The sequence below is a fragment of the Juglans regia genome, chromosome 8 (assembly GCF_001411555.2).
Source record: "Juglans regia cultivar Chandler chromosome 8, Walnut 2.0, whole genome shotgun sequence".
NCBI classification, from domain to species: domain Eukaryota; kingdom Viridiplantae; phylum Streptophyta; class Magnoliopsida; order Fagales; family Juglandaceae; genus Juglans; species Juglans regia.
In genome coordinates this window covers 6,962,525-6,982,570 of record NC_049908.1, presented here as the reverse complement: position 1 = coordinate 6,982,570, position 20,046 = coordinate 6,962,525, and the positions used below count along the sequence as shown (strand labels likewise).

The 20,046-nt window shown below is 32.7% G+C and overlaps 3 protein-coding genes across 4 annotated transcripts; 1 reads left to right on the top strand and 2 right to left on the bottom strand.

Moving 5' to 3' along the window:
* Positions 1–1,404: 1,404 nt before the first annotated feature.
* LOC108983685 (AP-2 complex subunit sigma) lies at positions 1,405–5,392 on the bottom strand. The gene is made up of 7 exons (XM_018955414.2): positions 5,181–5,392; positions 4,981–5,079; positions 4,837–4,887; positions 4,378–4,551; positions 2,157–2,216; positions 1,738–1,797; positions 1,405–1,551 (listed from the first exon to the last, which is right to left on the bottom strand). Exons 1-6 carry the CDS (start codon positions 5,181–5,183, stop codon positions 1,756–1,758), a joined length of 429 nt encoding a protein of 142 aa, XP_018810959.1. The 5' UTR covers positions 5,184–5,392; the 3' UTR covers positions 1,405–1,551; positions 1,738–1,755.
* Positions 5,393–7,173: 1,781 nt separating this feature from the next.
* On the top strand, positions 7,174–8,592 carry LOC109019989 (WEB family protein At1g75720-like). 2 transcript variants are annotated; one of them, XM_019002371.2, is made up of 2 exons: positions 7,174–7,465; positions 7,860–8,592. In XM_019002371.2, the coding sequence occupies exons 1-2, from the start codon at positions 7,325–7,327 to the stop codon at positions 8,364–8,366; spliced, it is 648 nt and encodes a 215-aa protein (XP_018857916.2). In that variant the 5' UTR covers positions 7,174–7,324; the 3' UTR covers positions 8,367–8,592. The 2 variants fall into 2 exon arrangements, with proteins under 2 accessions (XP_018857916.2, XP_018857915.2); XM_019002370.2 differs by having other exon boundaries at positions 7,854–8,586.
* A 1,270-nt stretch (positions 8,593–9,862) lies between these two features.
* On the bottom strand, positions 9,863–10,456 carry LOC109019991. The gene has a single exon (XM_035692743.1). It carries the CDS (start codon positions 10,265–10,267, stop codon positions 9,863–9,865), a length of 405 nt encoding a protein of 134 aa, XP_035548636.1. The 5' UTR covers positions 10,268–10,456.
* Positions 10,457–20,046: the final 9,590 nt, after the last annotated feature.

Below are 20,046 nucleotides of genomic sequence, written 5' to 3'. Positions count from 1 at the left end.
AGATTTTGTTGTGTTGCAAGTGTTCGTATTAATTCATTATGATATTGCAATGTCATTGTACTTATTTCTTGTACCTTTTTTTTCCTTGAGAATTCATTAGGCTAGAGGGTACTGGATGAGCATATTAAAAAATTAATCAATTTTTAATTAAGTCCTTAAAAGTCTAAAACAGCAAGGACTGGTCCCAAAATTTAAAAGCCACCTTCGCCTAATTGCATTGAATTTTGGAGCATCCTTTTGGGAATGAATAATATTCGATGCAAGTTATATGCAGTCCTTTTAAAAAATAGTTTAAGTTGTTTATGTGAATTTCAAGTGTACTTTCACTTTTTTTCAAATAGACTGCAGAATGTATAAATATTTTCCTTTGCATACTGTGGGTGCGTGACTTACACAGCAGTTCTTTACTTGTGCTGCCAAATTGGTGTCTGGCAGTCATTCTGACTAAGGAAGTTAAATTGGATTAGAATAGTGGGAAATGCTATATCTCCCGCTGGGAGCTCCCGCTTGGAGCTCCCGCTGGAGATTAGTGTATTTTTTATGTATTTTTTTTTAAATTATTTTTTATATAGATTTTTTTAATAATTGTAACTATTTTTAAAAAATAAAAAAAATTTAAAATATTATTAAAAAATATTTTTTTAATCACGAAGTAAAATAAAAAATCATATTTCTTAATTACGAAGTAAAATAAAAAATTATAAAAAATATTTTTTTATTTTACTTCGTGATTAAGAAAGTATATTTTAATGAATTTTTTTTTAACTTTCTAATTAAGGAAGTGTTTTTAATGATGTTCTAAATTTATTTTATTTTTTAAAAAATATTTTTTATAATTTTTTATTTTACTTCATGATTAAGAAAGTATTTTTTAATTTATATTTTTTTACTTTCTAATTAAGAAAATATTTTCTGAATGATGTTTTAAATTTATTTTATTTTTTTAAAATATTTTAAAATAATAAAAAATTATTTAAACAAAACACATATAAAATAACACTACACCCCAGCGGGGCTGTAGCATCACCCTTAGAATAGTTGGATTTTTTCAAGATGTAGGCACAGCATTGTGAAGATGAAACTTGGGGTCACATTCCACGCAGCTTTTCATTTAATTACTATTAACGAGATTTGGCGCCCAACACTTCCTCCACTGAGGATTCATTCGGACAGTCCAATGGAGGCCACATTCTGTTAGCACCTTGCTTTTATTGGAATTTCTTTTTGAAATAGATGTCAAGTGAACATGGTAATTCATTTTTTTTTTTTTTAAATGAGATATTTTTTCTATTTTACAGAAGTTGTAGTCCATGTTTTAACTCAGACGCTAGCTGGTGTCCATGCTTTTTTTTTTTTTTTTAATCTCTAAATAATGTTATCAAATGAATCTTGGAGTCCATGTTTTGAAGCATAAGCTAGCTGGTAACACTTAAAATTACTCAAAATATTTAATTCTTACGAATAATAATAATAAATAGTGTACTATTAATTAACATGTCTTGTATGTCTCTATCTGTAATCCACCTATGAAGCACTACACCAAACGGCAATCTGCAGAGTGAACGTGCACAGTCACGTTTTATTCACAGACAGCGAAATGGGAAAAGAAGTGGAGGACCACGGTACAGTAATGAAAAAGGAAACACTTTTTCTCGTTCGATTTTCTGATATACAAGAGGAAATTGGCAGTAATGATTTTTCTGAATAATTAAAGGAAAAAAGCGACAGATTGCACACCTGAAACACAGAAAATTTTCACTCTAACTTCTCCAGCTCGCCCATTCTCTCAATAATCGCCTGCAAGTTGAAGCAAAAATCTTATGAAAAATCATATATTAGTTGGTTCTAAGTTATTATAAATATGAGAGCCCCAATGAACAGGAATCAGACTTTAACTATATGACACAGGTTGGTGCTGTAGTTGTGTAGTAGTCCTTTCCAAAATAAAGGGGGAGGGGGGGTGGCAAGAAGAGAACAAAAGTGGCAGTATAAACCATTTACTACGAACAATATGAGGGAGAAGGAAAGGCAAACAAGCTTTGGTCTTGGCATAATCTAGATGCAAGAATATGCACACCTTCGGTCTTGGCAAACAAGCTTTACCGATCAAAAAAACTATTCTAGATGCACAAGGGAAGCACAACGAATTCACACACCTTTTTGCTTGTTTCTTGGAGCTCTCCAGCAAGAATGAATTCATCAAGTATCAAATAAACCTTCATTGGATTTTATTTTTTTTCCAAAATAAAGGATTAGTACAAGAAGTCAATAAAAATAAAATAACCACAACAATACTCCCCAAAACACACACGTGGAAGGAGTAGAGCATATATTTACACTTCAAGATCAAGCAATATCCTCCTATCTTCCATACATACTTCTTCCATACACTTCAAGATCATGTTAAGCTAGTCATACTTCTTGTTCATTTACAACACCATCTCTGATTCCCAACCCTATGCATTTGCAGCATGACTAGCCTAGCATGAAGGGAATCAGAGATTGTGTTGTAAATGAGCAAGGGCATTGCAGAAATTCCAGATATCGTTTTCCAACGAAATCAAATCCACATGAAAGAAATACATGGGAACTATGCATTAATTCCTTGGTGCCATGGGAAGCCATATGAAAGAAGATACATACAGTTATTTCAATGAAATGGAGAGTTAGATACCAACACATGCTGACTGCTCAACAGAATTAGTTTAGTTTCTCCGTCCCAAAAACATGGGAATATGAGCTTTTAATCAAACATTGAATGGAGTAAAGAAGCTAAACATAAAAGTAGCAATCGCATTAGAGGAAAAGAATAAGAAAGTACATAAAAGGATGAGAAAAACTTGACTCTGAAGTAACTGACAATTCAGAATAATTGAACAAGAAAACACAAGGTGACAATCTTGAGAAAACTAGATGTCAAATCTAGCTTGCACACATTTATGTTGAAATTGTACGCTATATCTACAGAAATACTTCATTGCATCCAAACATCCCAACCCATTAACAGTAATGTCAGCATTGTAGCAATCAACAGTACGGCAGTACCAATAGCAACACAGCTGCTCTCAAGTTTTCTCAGAGGTTCTCAGATATTTCTTTCTCAAACATCACTCAAACATAAAATACTTTTAATTTCAACTTTTTCATTTAATTATTACCTAATCATTTCAACTTTCTCAAACTCTCAAACAAAATACAAAAAAATACTACTTTTTCAAATTTCAAAACAAAATTTATATTAAAAAATTATATTCAAACAATCTTAACTTTATAATATTTTATTAAACTTTTTTTCTCTCATGTCCCAAGACCCAATAAATATCTTAATTCAAACAATTTCACTACTATTCACAGATATATTGAGGTATTCTAAGTATCCAAACGGATCCTAAATTTGACCAAAATGTATCTAATTAAGACTAAGATTAAATCACAGCAACTCTGATTTAAAATTTGGTTGTTGTATGGCAACAAAGCTTAGTTGGAGTAAAAAAATCATTATAAAAGGTAAAAATTAATTTTTTTTTTAAATAACACATTTCTGTTAAAATTCATATTTTCAGAAGCACTATTCTAAGTGGGAAACTGCTTAGTTAAAAATGATATATTAATTAATATTATACATTCATTTTGCCGAGATTTCTCACCTTCAAGGACCAGTTCAAATGATGCTTTCATCATAGTTTTAGGCTCGTTTGGGTAGGTGCACTACTATTCATTATTTTATCATTACTTTTCACATATTTTTCACTACTTTTTACTACTATTCAATATTTTATCATCACTTTTCACTACTATTAACAGAATATCTGAGATCACTTCACTACTCAAACGTAACCTCACTTTTATCGATCACCATATGGTGTTACATCAAAAATTCTATTTGGAATGGTGCTTTCATGGTATTTCTTTGTCTCAAGACATCGCTTCAAACAATTCACTCATCATTGCACAAGAGGAGCAATTCCTAACAACTATTTACAACTACCATACAGGCGTTACTTGAAATAGCGCTTCAATGAAAGAATTATTTCTAAAAGCACAAGTCCCATAAGCTCTTTTGTCATATTATTAGAATCTTTGTCCAAAAACATTACTTCCTGTTACAACTTTTTCACAGTTTTCCTTCTGCCAGAAAGAAAGCACCATTTTTTTTAATCACGCAATTAACATTTGATGTTGACACACTTCATTTCGAGCTTCCATTTTTTTCCCCAAAAAATTCTTTGTCTAGCGACATCATTCAAGAAAATAATTTTACTACAGCGCTATTACTTGACACTAGCATTGATAGATTATATACCAGAAGCAGAGAAGCATTGAGTTGGTGTGATTTACAAATAAGTGGGAAAGAAAAATCATTATTAAGTGGCAAACCTTGTGAAAGTTAAAAACCAAATCTAGCTCGCACACATTGCTGAAGAAATGGTCCAAAATCTCCACAAATAGATGGATGCACTCCAAATAGGCCAACTCATTATCAGTAATGTCAACACAGAGCGAAAAAAATAACCCTGCATATCGCCTGTATATTACTTTGTGTGTGCGGAACTGCAACAAGCAATATAATCAGGTAGTTAGCACATAGTAACATCAGGAAAACTTCAGTAGCAGATCAAAACAAGCCAGCCTGTAATAATTTCAAGTCGGCACATTTAACCTAATCCAAGCTTGGAAATTAGGTTTAGTAGCCGAGGGTTGATTTTATTTTCTTAAGCCAAAAATACAAGAAATGTAAGAATGGGAGCTCTCCATTACAACTTCCAATCATTCCCTGTACCCAAACAAAAAAAAAATCCGCAAATTTTAAAGAAGATGAGAGCAAATATATTTCACCTCGACAAAATTTGTGAATTTGGGATCTCTGTTTACCACCAATCGATGAACCTACAAAGCCAGGAAATTCAAAAAACTAAAAAATTCGCCCCTTCCCTACAATTATACTACGATAAAATTAAATGAAGACGATGAAGATCATACCTCGTATTCGACTTTGTGCTTCTCGGAATCCTCGAGAGGAACGTAGTACTTGGCAAGACGGGTCTTTCCCTGCCTGTTCTGTAGCAGTATGAACCGGATCTGCCAAATCAAAGAGTTAACGATACGGTCAAGAACATATAAACCGATTAAGATCAAAGTCAAACACTAGATGAGAATTAATTCGATATTAATTGAAGTACCATTCTCCAAATTATGAGAGGGAAATTAAGCAGTGAGCAGCTAGGAATAAATTTGGAGAGAGCTAAAAAGGCACAATTTCGTTTTTCAATTCAGTCGCGGGTTCTAGTCTATGCACGAGGCGAAGAGATTTTGAGCGAAATCTAGCGCGTGCGCATGGCAGACGAAGAAACGGTGTCCCAATTCAATTCTCATGCCAGATCCACGTATATTGTAATATCGAATTTTATCTTCTAAATTAAACGATTTCATATAAATATTTTATTTATTAAATATACTCTATACATCAATTTAAGAATAAACTTTTTTCTTAAAAATATGAATAATTTATTTTCAATAAGGCAAAATCAGTTTAGTATTTTTAAGATATGGAATGTATTATTCAAAAAATAATGTATTAGAATATACAAACTTTTTATAAAAAAAAAAAAATAGAACCTATCATAAAAATTATTTTTTTTATTGGAATAATTAGCGCCTCACAAGCTATACTCCAATCACAAAGGAAAATGTTAGGTAAATCTAGAGATTAGACCGAGAGATTGGACCGATGCCACATGTCATTTTCTGAATGGTTAATACAAAATATTAAAAAAAAACTACACAGATCTAGCTCCTCTCTTCCCCTTCGCACGCCTCCCTCCCCGTAGTCGCATGCCTCCCTCCCTCCCTCCCTCCCTCCCTCCCCTCCCGCTCGGATGATATCACATTTCCGGTGTGGGTCTGAAGTGTCATTGAATATGGTTTTGCCTCCCTCCCTCCCTCCATCACTTCTCTATTTTAGATTTTATTGCAAGATTAGTCTGAAATGTTGCGAACTTGGAAAGCCATTTGGTAAAGAGTTTTGCTATACAACCTCAACTACACTCCACGCTTCACATTTTTTAAAATTTTTTAAATTTTTAATAATTTTTTTAAAATTGTTTTTGAATTTATTCTTTTTAAATTATTTCAAATTTTCTATTCATTATTTATATAATAATTATTTGATAAAAGAAAAAAATAATAAAAATTAAAAATAATATGGAGTGTGGAGTGTTAGGAAGTTGTGAAGATTTTGTGTTTGGTAAATTTGCGAAAAAAAGATAAAACTGTTGGAGCAAACCGAAATCTTATTGAATTCATGAGTGCACTTTTTTTTTTTTTTAAGAAAAATGTTAGTATGTCGTCTGAATTTATCCTTCATTTTGACTGATCATGTATTTAATTTTTTTTTACATAATAATTAAGAAAGTGATTTTAGTGTATTAGTATACTTTTTTATTTTTTAAAAATATTTAAATATATTAAAAAATGTAAAAAATAAAAGAATATAAAAATAAAAAAGTAAATTTGTACTAGTGGGCATGCCCAGCGGTCGAAGCTGGCCGGTACGCTAGCACTACTCTTTTTTTAAATTGTCACGAGCTACCAGCTTAATCGGTCAAAACTATCAAGCTCCGTACTGTTACCCAATTGGAAAAATCTAATTATAAGCGATTATGTGTACTAATACGCGCTCTCATTCAATATGATTAGTCAGAAAATAGATTTTATTGAAAACAGTGCTAATTTGAATTTAAAATATGAAGACAATAACATTAGTACGCAAACTTGCTTGTACATAACAAACTCAATCCAATTACAAAACCAAGATTAGTTGAGATTTTTAAATAAAAAGAGTAATGCTAGAGAGAAGCCACTATAGCAGTGCACACTTTGCACTCACTGCATGGCTGCTTCTAGTTGATTGTTCCCAACACTCACTTGGGGAAATGTGTGGTCTAGATGATGCTACATCATATGTGCAAAATTAATGCTCCCAATAGTAACTTCTATCTATATTTATTCTATAACCAATTAGAGTCATGCACCCACCCCATGGCTTCAGCTTCAAATATATCATTACATAGTAAGTACAGAATTCGATCGATCTAGTGAAGTGGGCACGAAGAAAGGAAGCTCCTCCATGAAATATTATTGCATCTCTCACCCCTCTTCCTTGCATCACTCACCCTTACACCTACTCAGCATCTCTCTCTCACACTCTTTCTCTCACAGTCACAATTCCAAACATAAAAGGACTTCCTTGAATTTTCATTCAATATTAATCCTACGCCTCTGATCTCTCTCTGTCTGTCTCTCTCTCAAGGGTGCATGATTAAACATGGATAAGGAAGATGGAATTGTGGTGATGAAAAGGGCGGAGATTGATACGAGGGCACCCTTCAGGTCTGTCAAAGAGGCCCTCACATTGTTTGGAGACAAAGTTTTAGCTGGGGAGCTCTATTCCAGCAAGCTCAGACAGGTGACAGATTATTCACTTTAGATTATTTCAGTTCTTTTTCACTGGAGATTGCCATTTTAATAGGCATACATTTTTCTAACATGCATGTTCTGGTATTGATTATGTAATTAGTCTATATAGTATTTGAACGAAATTAAATTTACAATTTCTTATCATGTTTGGATTTCAAGAAATCGTGAGACAATTTTTTTCTTTTTCTTTTTCTTTTTCCCTAGCATTCATCAATACACGAAAAATAATTTAAATTCAAGAGATGCTGATGTGATACCATGTGAAATTACCTCGTCAAATAATTTATATCGTGAGAGAGACGATGTCAAGCATTAATTGAATTTGACAAAAGAAGTATTTTTATGTTTGATACTAATTAAGTTTATTGATCATATAGATGCAGGGTGGAGGTAGTGAAAATGGAGGTAATGGCCTTTCAAGGCTCGGAAATGTTACAGCCGAGCTAGAGGAGACAAAACAAAGCCTCCAGAAAGCAAAAGAAGAACGCATAATTTTGGCAACTTGCCTCTCTTCTATGAAGACAGAGCTTGAACGGACAAAGCTTCAACTCCAACAATTGAAGGAACATGAGTCCAACAAACAACCGATGGAAATTACAGAGTTTGAAGACATCAAGTTTGTTGAAGACACTACGAAATTTGAGGTCAAAATACAAGACTCTGATCACAAAGAAGAAGAAGAAATGGAGTTTCAAAAGAAAAGATATGTGACTAATTTTGCAAATCCTCCCTCCTTCGCTCAAGTTTCGATCCCACAAGTTGTTGAAAAACTTGAGAGGCACCCTTCTACCAAGAAGAAGAAGAAGATCAACATGCTGATCCCTCTAATCGGAGGGATTTTTTCGAAGAAGAAAGGCAGCCCAGAAATTGCATTGCCTCGAGTTCCCTAAATTGCATTTCAAATTACGGGACAATAGTACATATTTTCGGTTCCCAAAAATAATAATAAACTGTTTTTTTTTTTTTTTTGGTCCACTTTTCTTTCAATTTCATCAGCGATTCTAGCCAGTAAAAGTTGACCTGGAATGGAAGGAAATTGTAACTTAATTTGTGAGCATATAATATGTTCGATATCCAATAAGAGAGCCATGTGATAAAAAGTATTCTCCTTAAAAAGCAGTATCAATATGCGAAGATCTTATCTATTTACTTTTAAATAAGACGTATCTAATAAATTTTTAACGCAAGTCAAATTCTTTTCTTGAAACTATTCTAATAATTTTCTCCATTGCATGGTTAATTCTCACGTGGGATAAATCTTAGAATTTTAAAAACGAAAATTATATACATTATACTATCATCTCTCTTTTATCTCAAGTGTGATGTGGTATATTTATTATTATTAAATGATCATTTATTATATATTTTTTTATTATTTAATAATAATAAATATGTTACATATTATATTATTTAGTATTATCAAAATAAGATAAGAGTGGTATATAACATAGGTAGGGAGAGGCCCAATTTCTTAAATCTTAAATGGGACATATTAATGACTGGACATAAATCATAAATTAGCCCAACTAGATTTTCAGCTTTTAATTTCCTTTAAATTGACTGGACCACGACATTTTGAATTGCCTTTCTCAACGAGGACCCATACAATGATGAGACATATATCCCTCTCGCCCCAAAACAAAAGCTCTCTCTTTCTCGATGAAATATCTTCATCTTCATGAATGGCAAACCAAACCGTTCATGAGGATCTCATCATCTTGGACCTTCTCCCATTTGGCCAACTATTATATCCCCCATACATATATAACCGATTCAACTCTAGCAGACATGGTCACATGAGACATAGTAGTTAGTACAACATGGTTAACGAGAAGTCAGAGAACACATGCCAAAATGTATATGCAAAAATAAGTATTTATGATGAATTATTTACGATAATAATAATTATTTACAATAAGAATTAAGTCATTTTAATAAAAAAAAAATTATCATTTTTATAATATATAATTGGTCACAAATAAAAAAATTTCTTATAATGATTCAAGGTTTACTATCAATGACCAACGTAACTCAACAATTATGAAACCCTCTAGGCTAGTAGGCTCTCTCTCTCTCTATCTGTCTATCTATATATATATATATATATATATATATATGCGTGTGTGTGTAATGTATATATCAATTGTAGGTCAAGATCGGAGAAACGAAAGAGAACAGGTAAAGCATAATTAAAACAGGACAACAGTACTGAACTCATCATATATATTTGCATTTAATTTCTGAATGAATATGTGCTTTAGATCCAAAGCAAGAACGATCGAGAAGAAAGAACTGATCAAAGAAGAAACAGGAACATGACCGTTAATTAAACATGAATATATATATATATATATATATATATATATATATATATATTTCCATTAGTTCAAACCATGACATCGGATTTACGACCATCCAAAATCCCATCCTGCGACGACTTGTTGAAGAACTCGATGCAGTCGGCGATGGCCTCGTTGTAGTGCGAGTGAGAGGAGTAATAAGAGCTGCATGAAGTCTTTGGCGGCTCAAATCTGTCACAGCTCTTTTGCCTCGAAGCCGAACTTCCGGAGGTAGGCGCTGATGAAGAAGAAGACCCAGGAGAAGGGAGTGAAAACAACAGGCGCATGAGAATCTTACGGAAACGATTAAAGAGCTTCATTGCAGAAAAGTTAATTAACTTGGGAGAGACAGTACAGCTGGTTTGATCAGGAAGATGATGATCAGCTTCACAATAATTACCGGTTACTTGAATGATGAAGCTGCTCTCTCGTTGGGGAGGCCTGTACTGCATCGTATTGATCTCCCTTTGACGCCTCCGGGAAGTGTAATGCTATGATGGGTCTCGTTTGCTTCTGTGGATTTATATAAAAAGGGGTGAATTCTTTGAGTCTTTTTCTATGAGAAGACTCGAAATAAAGAGCATATTTCTCTGGGGGGGAAGAAGATGTGTTGGCGAAGTTCATGTGCCCAAATCATTTGCATGGGCTTCCTTGTCCTGACAGAAAGATTTGTTTATGAGATTTCTATGATCATCTTCAAGTTAAGTAATGTAGGTTTAAGAAACGTACCTACAAAGTTTAAGAGCACTTGGGTCTTAATTATAATTTGTTAAATTTTCTGAATCAAAGTTTGTTAATAAATGTTTGAAAGTGAAAGTGAATGATGAGTGACCCCTTTTTGTCCCCCTAATAAATCCTCAGCGACCAGATTTTTGGTGTTTGAGAATGGTACATTAGTGATTTCATGGAAAGGCTGTTAGCTAGCCAAAAACGAAATTAAAGGCTTGTTTGGGAACACAATGTACATTCTCGTCCCATCTCAAAATTTTTCATACTTTTTTTTTCAAACATTATTAAAAAATAAATAATTTTCAATTCTAAATTTTTATCTTTTTTATTTAATCATTATAATTTTTTCAAATAAAACACAAAAAATCATATTGGTTTTTCAAATTTTAAAACAAAAATTATGTTCTAACAATATTTTAACTTTATAATATTTTTATTCAATTTTTTTCTCTATACTTTCTCAAAATTCAATAAAACATCTTAATTCAAATTATTTCATTATTATTCATAACAATTTCACTACTATTTACATATTTCTCATATCATCTCATTCTTCAAACATCTCATTTATCTTTATCAGATGAACGCTATGAGTATGAACTGAGAAGCTAAAGTGACCATTGACGACACCACGAGATATTATCAGGCCAAATATTTTGACAAATTGTGATCTTTATAATTGTTCTCTCATATATGGGTTAGATTCTCTCTCAATAAATATATCTAACATACGAATTATTTAATTGATGAGATAAAGTATAAAGTTATAAGAGTTAGAAATCAAAATTTGTATTCTAATATTATTTAAAATCAATACTATTTATCTAAAAAAAGTTTATCGACAAAAATAGATATATTCAATTATTTATATTCTTAACACATTCAATGAATGATCTGAGTACTGTCTATATAATTATTAGTGAAATAATAAAACTTTATAAATAAGAAAAACCAATAATCTGCCATTAATTAGTTACCAGATCAATTGCTGAACCGCTATAATTGTATTTGCAGCCAGTTTAACGCAAGATGATGTAATTAATTAGTGCTCTAAAATTTGAGAGGACGAAACCGAAGAACAATATTATAAGCCCAGCGGTCAAAATGGGTGCGGCTACAATGCCGCCCCATTTTGACCGCTGGGCTTACCGCCCAGCATAAATTTTTTTTTTTTTTTTCTTTTCACATTTTTTTATATATTTAAATATATTTAAAAAATAAAAAAAATATACCAATATATTTAAAATCACTTTCTTAATCATTAAATAAAAAAAATAAAAAAAAATTTGACCAACGATCAAATAAAAGTGTCACTTTGAAGAGATAAAATAGTGTTTCTCATTATAAAATCGTTTGGGTTTATATAAACAAATGGTCGGAAGTAGTACAACATGATGATCATGAAGTGGTGAAGGTTCAGAGGATATTATGGATGGCTTGAGATAATAATTATTTCTCAGACACCATAATTGTGTCTCGTACTTTCTTCCTTCTTCTAAAAAACTTGGACAATGATGAAGTCACCAACCGCCTTAATTGTTCACCAATATTAATATACATTCACATTTTAGGGACAAAGTACTACTCATATGTGACTCTCTTGTATGTTCAATACGGGTGTAATTGGTCCGGTCAGGTCTGATTTTAAATAAAATTTAGGATCGAATCGGTATGTATTGATTTTATATTTTTTAAAATCGATTACGCACCGGTTATCCTCCTAAACCGATACTTCCAGTTTTACCGGACCGGTTTTTCGATTTTTTTAAAATTTAAATTTCACAATTTGTCATTAAAAATTTATTTATAAAAAAAAAATTTGATTTAAAAAAAACTGTTTTATACTTTTATTAATATATTAGACTATATGATAGTATTAATATTAGACTATTGGTGTAGTTATAAGTTATATATTATTATTAGTTATAAACTTTTAGTGATTTAGTATTAACATTTTATATAATAATTTATAAATTATAATAAGAAATTATTTCATATATGAATATATATGTTATATATAAAATTTCACATAAAAATTTATAATTATACATTATATATAAAACTTATATATATTAATATTTAATATATATAAAATATTTTGTATAAAACTTATATATAAAAATATTATTTTTTATTTTTTTTAATCAACCAGTCCGGTCCAAAAAATCCCGAAATCGGAACCGGCCGGTTTTTACGTTTTAAAAACCGGTTTCGGACAGTTGTTTTCCAGTTTGAGTTTACACTCCTAATGTTCAACAAGATAAATTGTCAAATTTCCAGTCAATGAATCTCTTTCGCGTGGATATTAAACTGAATTGAGTTAAAATTATAAAATATTATTTTTTAATATTATTATTATTTTAAAATTTTAAAAAATTAAATTATTTATTATATTTTATATTTAAATTTAAAAAAATTATGATGATGGGTTAAGATAAATTAAGATGAATTGATGATTCATACGTACCTTATTGACATGTATAAAGATGATGACGAAGATCTGTTATAATTATAAAAATAAAATAAAATATCAACACTTTTTATATGAATTGATGTGAAAAGCGTTTCATTGTTAGGTGTATCAATTAAAAGCTTATAAATAAGAGTTTAGATAGTAAGTTGAGATAAGATCAAATTAATTAATAAAATATTATTAGAATATAATTTTTAATATAATTTTTATTTTAAAATTTAAATTATTTATTATATTTTATATGTGAGTTTAGAAAAATTATAATGATTATATGAGATATTTATAAAAACAAACGAGTCCTTAAGGTCTTGTTTAGATATAAAAAATATTTTATCTCATCTCATTATTATAATTTTTTTAAATTTTCACATAAAATATAATAAATAATTCAATTTTTTCAAGTTTTAAAATAATAATAATATTAAAAATAATATTATAACTGTAATTTATATAATTTTCAACTTTATTCTCAATTTATTTAAGCAGTTTGACTCGTTCTTGTTTCATCAGCTAATGGCCTCAATCAAGTTTAATGAGTTTGTGAAAAGTCGAGTCAATTTTATAGTCTCTAGCTAGGAATATGATGCAATTAGGTTCGGTTATGATTTTTGACCAACCTTCTTTCAATAAGGTACACTGTTGTCAACTTGTCCATGACCCAGCTTTGCTCCAATAATGAGAAGGGATTTGAGAGGTTGTGTGCTTAGAGCATTCACATTAGTTTCTTTATAAAATTTCTTATAATTTAGTTAAAAATGACACTTTTTATAATTTTTCTCTAAATTTTACTTATTTTTTACCAATCTTCTACATCTCATTTCCTATCTTTTCTCAATTCTATTAAAATAATATTCTTCTATTATTTCTTTATTATTTTTTTCTCTCACTTCCATTTACAAATTTAACTAATTAATATTTTTTCTTATATTTTGAACTATTACTATAGTGAATATTTTAAACAAAAATTTAAATTATTTTTTTACGGGTTTGATAATATTTTAAAATTATTATTTTTATATTTTAGTAATTATTTAAATTATTTTTAAAATTATTATTTAAAGCTATAATAAATATGGGTATAAGAGAAAATGTAATTGATTAGAAGAAGAATGTATTTTATTTATTAGAATAAAATATTAATAAAAGAAGATTTAGGGAACTACTGTTCATCCCCTAAACCAAAATTCTAAAATAGAGAATGTGATGGAAGAGAGTTTTTGAGATTTTGCCTAAATTATTTCTTATAATTTAAAGATAATAGTGATATAAGGATGCGGATGAAAATGCTCTTATGGGCTCTAAAATTTGGTGATTAAAGCACACATGATTAAGCTGAATTAATGGACATGAAATGCTGTGACTCCCACGTACTAACCTATTACCTCGGCCTCGTCTCGCATATATAGAATGATCTACATGAGCTAGCCCAAGGTTGGATCCTCAGCCCAACAATATTCCAAGTCACCAGCCGAATGAACGGGACACGATTTTAAAAGGATTTATACCATGGAAGTGAGATTATAAGAATAGTTAGATTAAATAAAACTACAGTCAGTACTACTTGCTGAGTATTATTTATCTAAACAAATACATTTTGTATCCTCAAGTACTATTATATATAAGAAATTCTGCGCTTAATTTGTACCATAAATTATATATACAAACTAACACATGATTGTATCCTTAAATTAACTACTACAAATTTTCATAAGTGCACCATCATTTTATTAATTATGACAGCATTAAGCGACGTGGTATAATCTTAACGAAACAATATTTTTAATATATAGTGAAAAATGTTGCTTTTCTATAATTTAAGGGTGCACTACTACTTGTTAGGAAAAACAAAGCAGAACATGAAGACCCACAAATACTCGAAGATTCTAGAAGAAATGACTAAGCACAACCGAAAGGAAAAAACCTAGAATAGGTGGCATGGTAGAATCTTCTGGAATTATTCTTGTAACAAATTATGTTATGTAAATATTCTCTAACTAGAATATTCTTCTGATATGTAATAGCCTATATAAATATGTTGCGATACTCTATAAAAAGTATTGTACAAAAACTGACCAAAATGTCACAAGGAATCAATACAGTCTAGTTGAGGTTTTTCTTCATACAATAGATGCATGTGCCTTCATTCTTCTTACTCTAACATGGCATTAGCGCTATCATAAAGACCTACGTCTAGCTCATTTTTTTTTCTTTCTTTCTCAGCACCCAAACATGAATCATGGTCCCAAAAAACATTCTGAAACTTCCCTATCACCTTCCTCCCCTTCCATCATGAACTATGTTTCTCATTTCGTTACTATTAAGCTGACCATAGATAATTATTTATTATGGAAAGCTCAGGTCATTCCCTTCCTCAAAGGCAACCAGCCTTTTGGCCATGTCAATGGCACCATTCCTATGCCCTCCCCCACTACTGATGATCTTCTGAATCCTGCCTACCATCGTTGGCTCCTTCAAGACCAGCTTATTGTTTCTGCACTCAATTTGTCTCTCTCTGAACAAGTGCTTTCCCAAGTGTTTGATTGCACCACGGCCAAAGAAGTATGATCCACTTTCCATACTCTTTTTGCTGCTCAATCATGTGCCCATGTCATGCAAACTAAATATCAGTTAGCCACTCTAAAGAAAGGTTTTGATTCCATCACCACCTACTATCACAAAGCCACCACCCTCTCCTCCTCTCTCAGTGCAGCAGGACAACCCCTCTCCCCCCCTGAATTTTCTGTGTCTCTTCTAGCTGGATTGGGCACTGACGATGACTCTATAGTCACCTCTCTCACTACTATACCAAATCCTTTAACTCCTCAGCAGGTTTATAGTTTTCTATTAAACCATAAGTCAAGGCTTGCTCATCAAACACAATGTGTCTTCTTTCCAATACCTCTATGTTGGCTAATACCACTTTGTTCAAACCTTCATCACCACTTTCTTGTGGTAAAGGCCGCACCCGTGGTAGAGACACCCATGGTCGGGGGAAGGGTCGTGGCCCTTCTAATTTATTTTCTCCTAAACTAGACACTCGATCAGTTTGTCAAGTGTGCCTTAAACCAGGCCACACAGCCTTAACTTGCTAGCATCGATTCAACCAGACATACCAAACATCTCCTCCCCCTTCTCTCGTTGCTTAATTAATCACCCTCCATTCTCCCTCAACTCCACCGAATGTTTGGTTTCCTGACACTGCAGCTACTAACCATTTTACTACAGATTTCTCCAACTTAAATTTGGACTCAACAGCTTATCATGGCCCTGATCAAGTTAGCATTGGTGATGGCTCCTCTCTTCCGATCAACCACATTGGCTCGGCTCATCTTCTCATTGCCTCTGGCAAATTTCTACTTTGACACCTCTTTTATGTTCCCTCTATTTCCCACAATTTATTGTTTGTGCGTCAATTTTGTGTAGATAACTCTGTTTATTTTGAATTTCATTAATCTCATTTTCTTGTGAATGATTTGCAAATCAAGGAGGTACTTTTTCAGGGAACCGTTGAAAGTGGGTTGTATATGCTTCCGGTTGATGCCACTGCCACCACCTCCATTGTCTCTCCGCAAGCTTACTTGGGTGAACGAACTACCCCTCAAATTTGGCATTCCCGACTTGGTCACCCGTCCTCACGAGTCACCTCCTTTACACTCAAGAATTTTCAGCTTCCAATAACTAGTAGCACGAGTTTCATTTCATGTTTAGCTTGCTCTCAAGCAAAATCACACACACTTCCACATCCCACCTCACCCTCACAATCTCACAAACCTTTTGAACTTATATATCTTGATGTTTGGGGGTCGATACCCATGCTATCTACTTTGGGTTCTGGTTACTATTTAACCATTGTAGATGATTTCACCAAATACATTTGGATATTTTCCCTTCAATCTAAATCTGATGTCTCAACTGTTTTTCTTGTCGTTCTGATTTATGTTCGTAATTGTTTCTCTTCAAATATAATTTTTGTACAATCGGATTGGGGCGTTGAATTTCGTCCCCTCTCCCCAATCTTAAAAAAATTTGGAATTAATCAAAAGATCACTACTTCTCATTCCCATGCCCAAAATGACAGCATTAAATGACGTCATCACCATATTGTAGAAACGGAACTCTCTCTTTTAGCTCATGTGTCCGTACCACTCAAATATTGGTCTGCCACATTCCAAACAGTAGTGTTTTTAATCAAATAGATGCCCACCTCCATTCTTAATAACATATCTCCATTTCAAAAATTATTCCACAAAATACCTTATTACAAATTTCTAAGGACATTTGGGTCTGCTTGTTGGCCTCATTTATGCCCCTTTAATAGACACAAAATGGAATTCAGATCTCAACTCTGCGTCTTCATGGGCTATAGCCCAGATCACAATGCCTACAATTATTTGCATATACCGTCAGGTCATGTGTATATTTCAAGGGATGTTAAGTTTGATGAGCTTAATTTCCCTTTCGCTCATATGTCTAGCACAAGTCCTTCAGCACCCACGACCCCATCTCCTGGGCTTCATAACTTTTTCTCTTTGACCATATATACCAAGGCCTAATTCTTCATTTTCTCTACAAAGTGTTCCACTTGGTCCTCCCGTTTCATCTTGTGGACCTCCCGTTATCACTAGAGCCCATTCCCTTTTTTTCCCATCAAGCACATCATCTCTTCAACCCAACTTACAAACTTCTCAAACCCTACCGATTATTCTCAAACCTTCCCATCGCATACACTCTCTCCTTCCTTTGCGATTCCTTCCCCTGTACACACATCTTCAAACCCTAGCCTCCCTGAGCTGATTCCTCTTACCAACATTGAAGCCACTTCTCGTCAAAACCGAACCTCATCTCTCTCCTCTCATCCGATGGTTACACGCCTTAAAGCTTTGAAAATCTTTCATCTTAGACAGATAGATGGCACAGTTCCTTGGCCCCCACCTAAACCTTCTCTCTCTCTCACTGTATCTTGACCTTCTTCTATCGGAGCCTACCTCATTCACAGAGGCTTCTAAGTATCTAGAATGACGATTTGCCATGGAGGCTTAATTCCAAGCACTACCCATCAATCAAACATGGGATCTGGTACCTTTCTCTTCATCTTTCAATGTATTGGGTTCCAAGTGGGTTCTTAAACAAAAAGACTTGCTAATGGTACCCGAGAAGACCGTAAAGCACGACTTGTGGCTAAGGGATATTATCACCAAGTCGGTTTGGATTACACTGATACATTCAGCCCTGTAGTAAAACATGTTACTATCCGTTTACTCATTTCACTTCTTGTATCTTCCAATTGGCCATTGCATCAACTAGATATACAGAGCGTTTTTTTACATGGTGATCTGCAAGAAGCTATTTACATGCAGTAACTTTCAGGTTTTGTTCATCTTGATCTGCCTACACACGTTTGTAAGTTGAAAAAGTCTATTTATGGACTTAAACAAGCCCCTAGGGCTTGGTTTTCAAAACTAAGTGATCGACTACTCACACTTGGTTTTCAAAGTTCTAAATCTGATTACTCTCTCTTTATTCTTCAAACTGCTTCCACTGCCATTTACATTTTAATTTTTGTTGATGATATTATAGTAACTGACACTAATTTCTGTATTATTCTTGACTTTATTGTTGCACTTGGGCTTTACTTTCTAGTCAAAGATCTAGGACCTCTGCATTATCTCTTGGGTATTGAAGTGTGTCGCACTGCCTCTAGTTTATTTTTGACTCAGTCTCGATACATTTTAGACTTACTTACTCGGACTAATATGCATAAGTTCAAACCTATTTCGACCCCCATGTCTTCATCTCTTAAACTCATTGCACTAGACGGTCTTTTTTTTAAAGACCTTGGTTTATATAGAAGTGTAGTGGGTAGTCTCCAATATTTGGCCTTCACTTGGCCCAATATATCCTTCTCTGTTAATAAAGCTTGTCAATATATGCATTGTCCCCGTGCCCCTCATTGGCAAGCTGTGAAATAGATTTTGCATTATTTACGGCTCACTAATCAATTTGGTCTTCACTTTTCTTTTTCATCCTCTCTCACACTCTCGACCTACTTCGATGCTGACTGGACAAGTTGCTCTGATGATCGCAAGTCCACAGGAGGATTATACATTTATTTTGGTAAACATTTAATTTCTTGGGGTTCTAAAAGGCAGCCCACAATTGCGCATTCATCTACTGAGGCCGAGTATAAAGCTATTGCAAATATAGCATGTGAAGTCTTATGGTTGCAGTCTCTTTTGAAGGAGCTTCGTATTTTCCTTTTGGATCCCCAACATTATGACATGACAAGTTGGGGGCCACTTATCTATCTGTGAATCCTATTATGCATGCTCGAACCAAGCATGTTGGGTTTGACTATTATTTTATTCGTGAAAGAGTGGTTGCCCAAACCCTCAAAGTTTCCTTTATCTCCAGCACGGATTAACTTGCTGATATTCTCACAAAACCACTTTAAATAACTCAATTCAATCTATTGCGATCAAGCCTTACCATTGCCATGGTGTCGCTTGATTCGAGGGGGGCTATTAGAAAAAACAAAGCAGAGCATGAAGACCCACAAATACTCGAAGATTCTAGAAGCAATAACCCAACACAACCGAAAGGAAAAAGCCTAGAATAGGTGGCACAGTGGAATCGTCTAGAATTATTCTTGTAACAAATTTTGTTATGTAAATATTCTCTAGCTAGAATATTCTTCTGATAAATAATAGTCTATATAAATATGCTGCGATACTCTATAAAAAGTATTGTACAAAAACTGACCAAAAGATCACAAGGAATCAATACAATTTGGTTGAGGTTTTTCTTAATACAGTAGGTGTGCCTTCATTCTTCTTACTTTAACACTACTACTCATCGAGTAGTTTTGTAGTTTAAACTTTAGGATACAAATAATTACATAACCTAATTGGTTGTTTGAGTGTATAAGCATATTTGTCCATTACCATAAATTAGAGATCATAATCATATTCTAAATTTCCTTTTGCAAATTCTATGATTAAGAGACATATAAAGAATATATATAATTCTAAT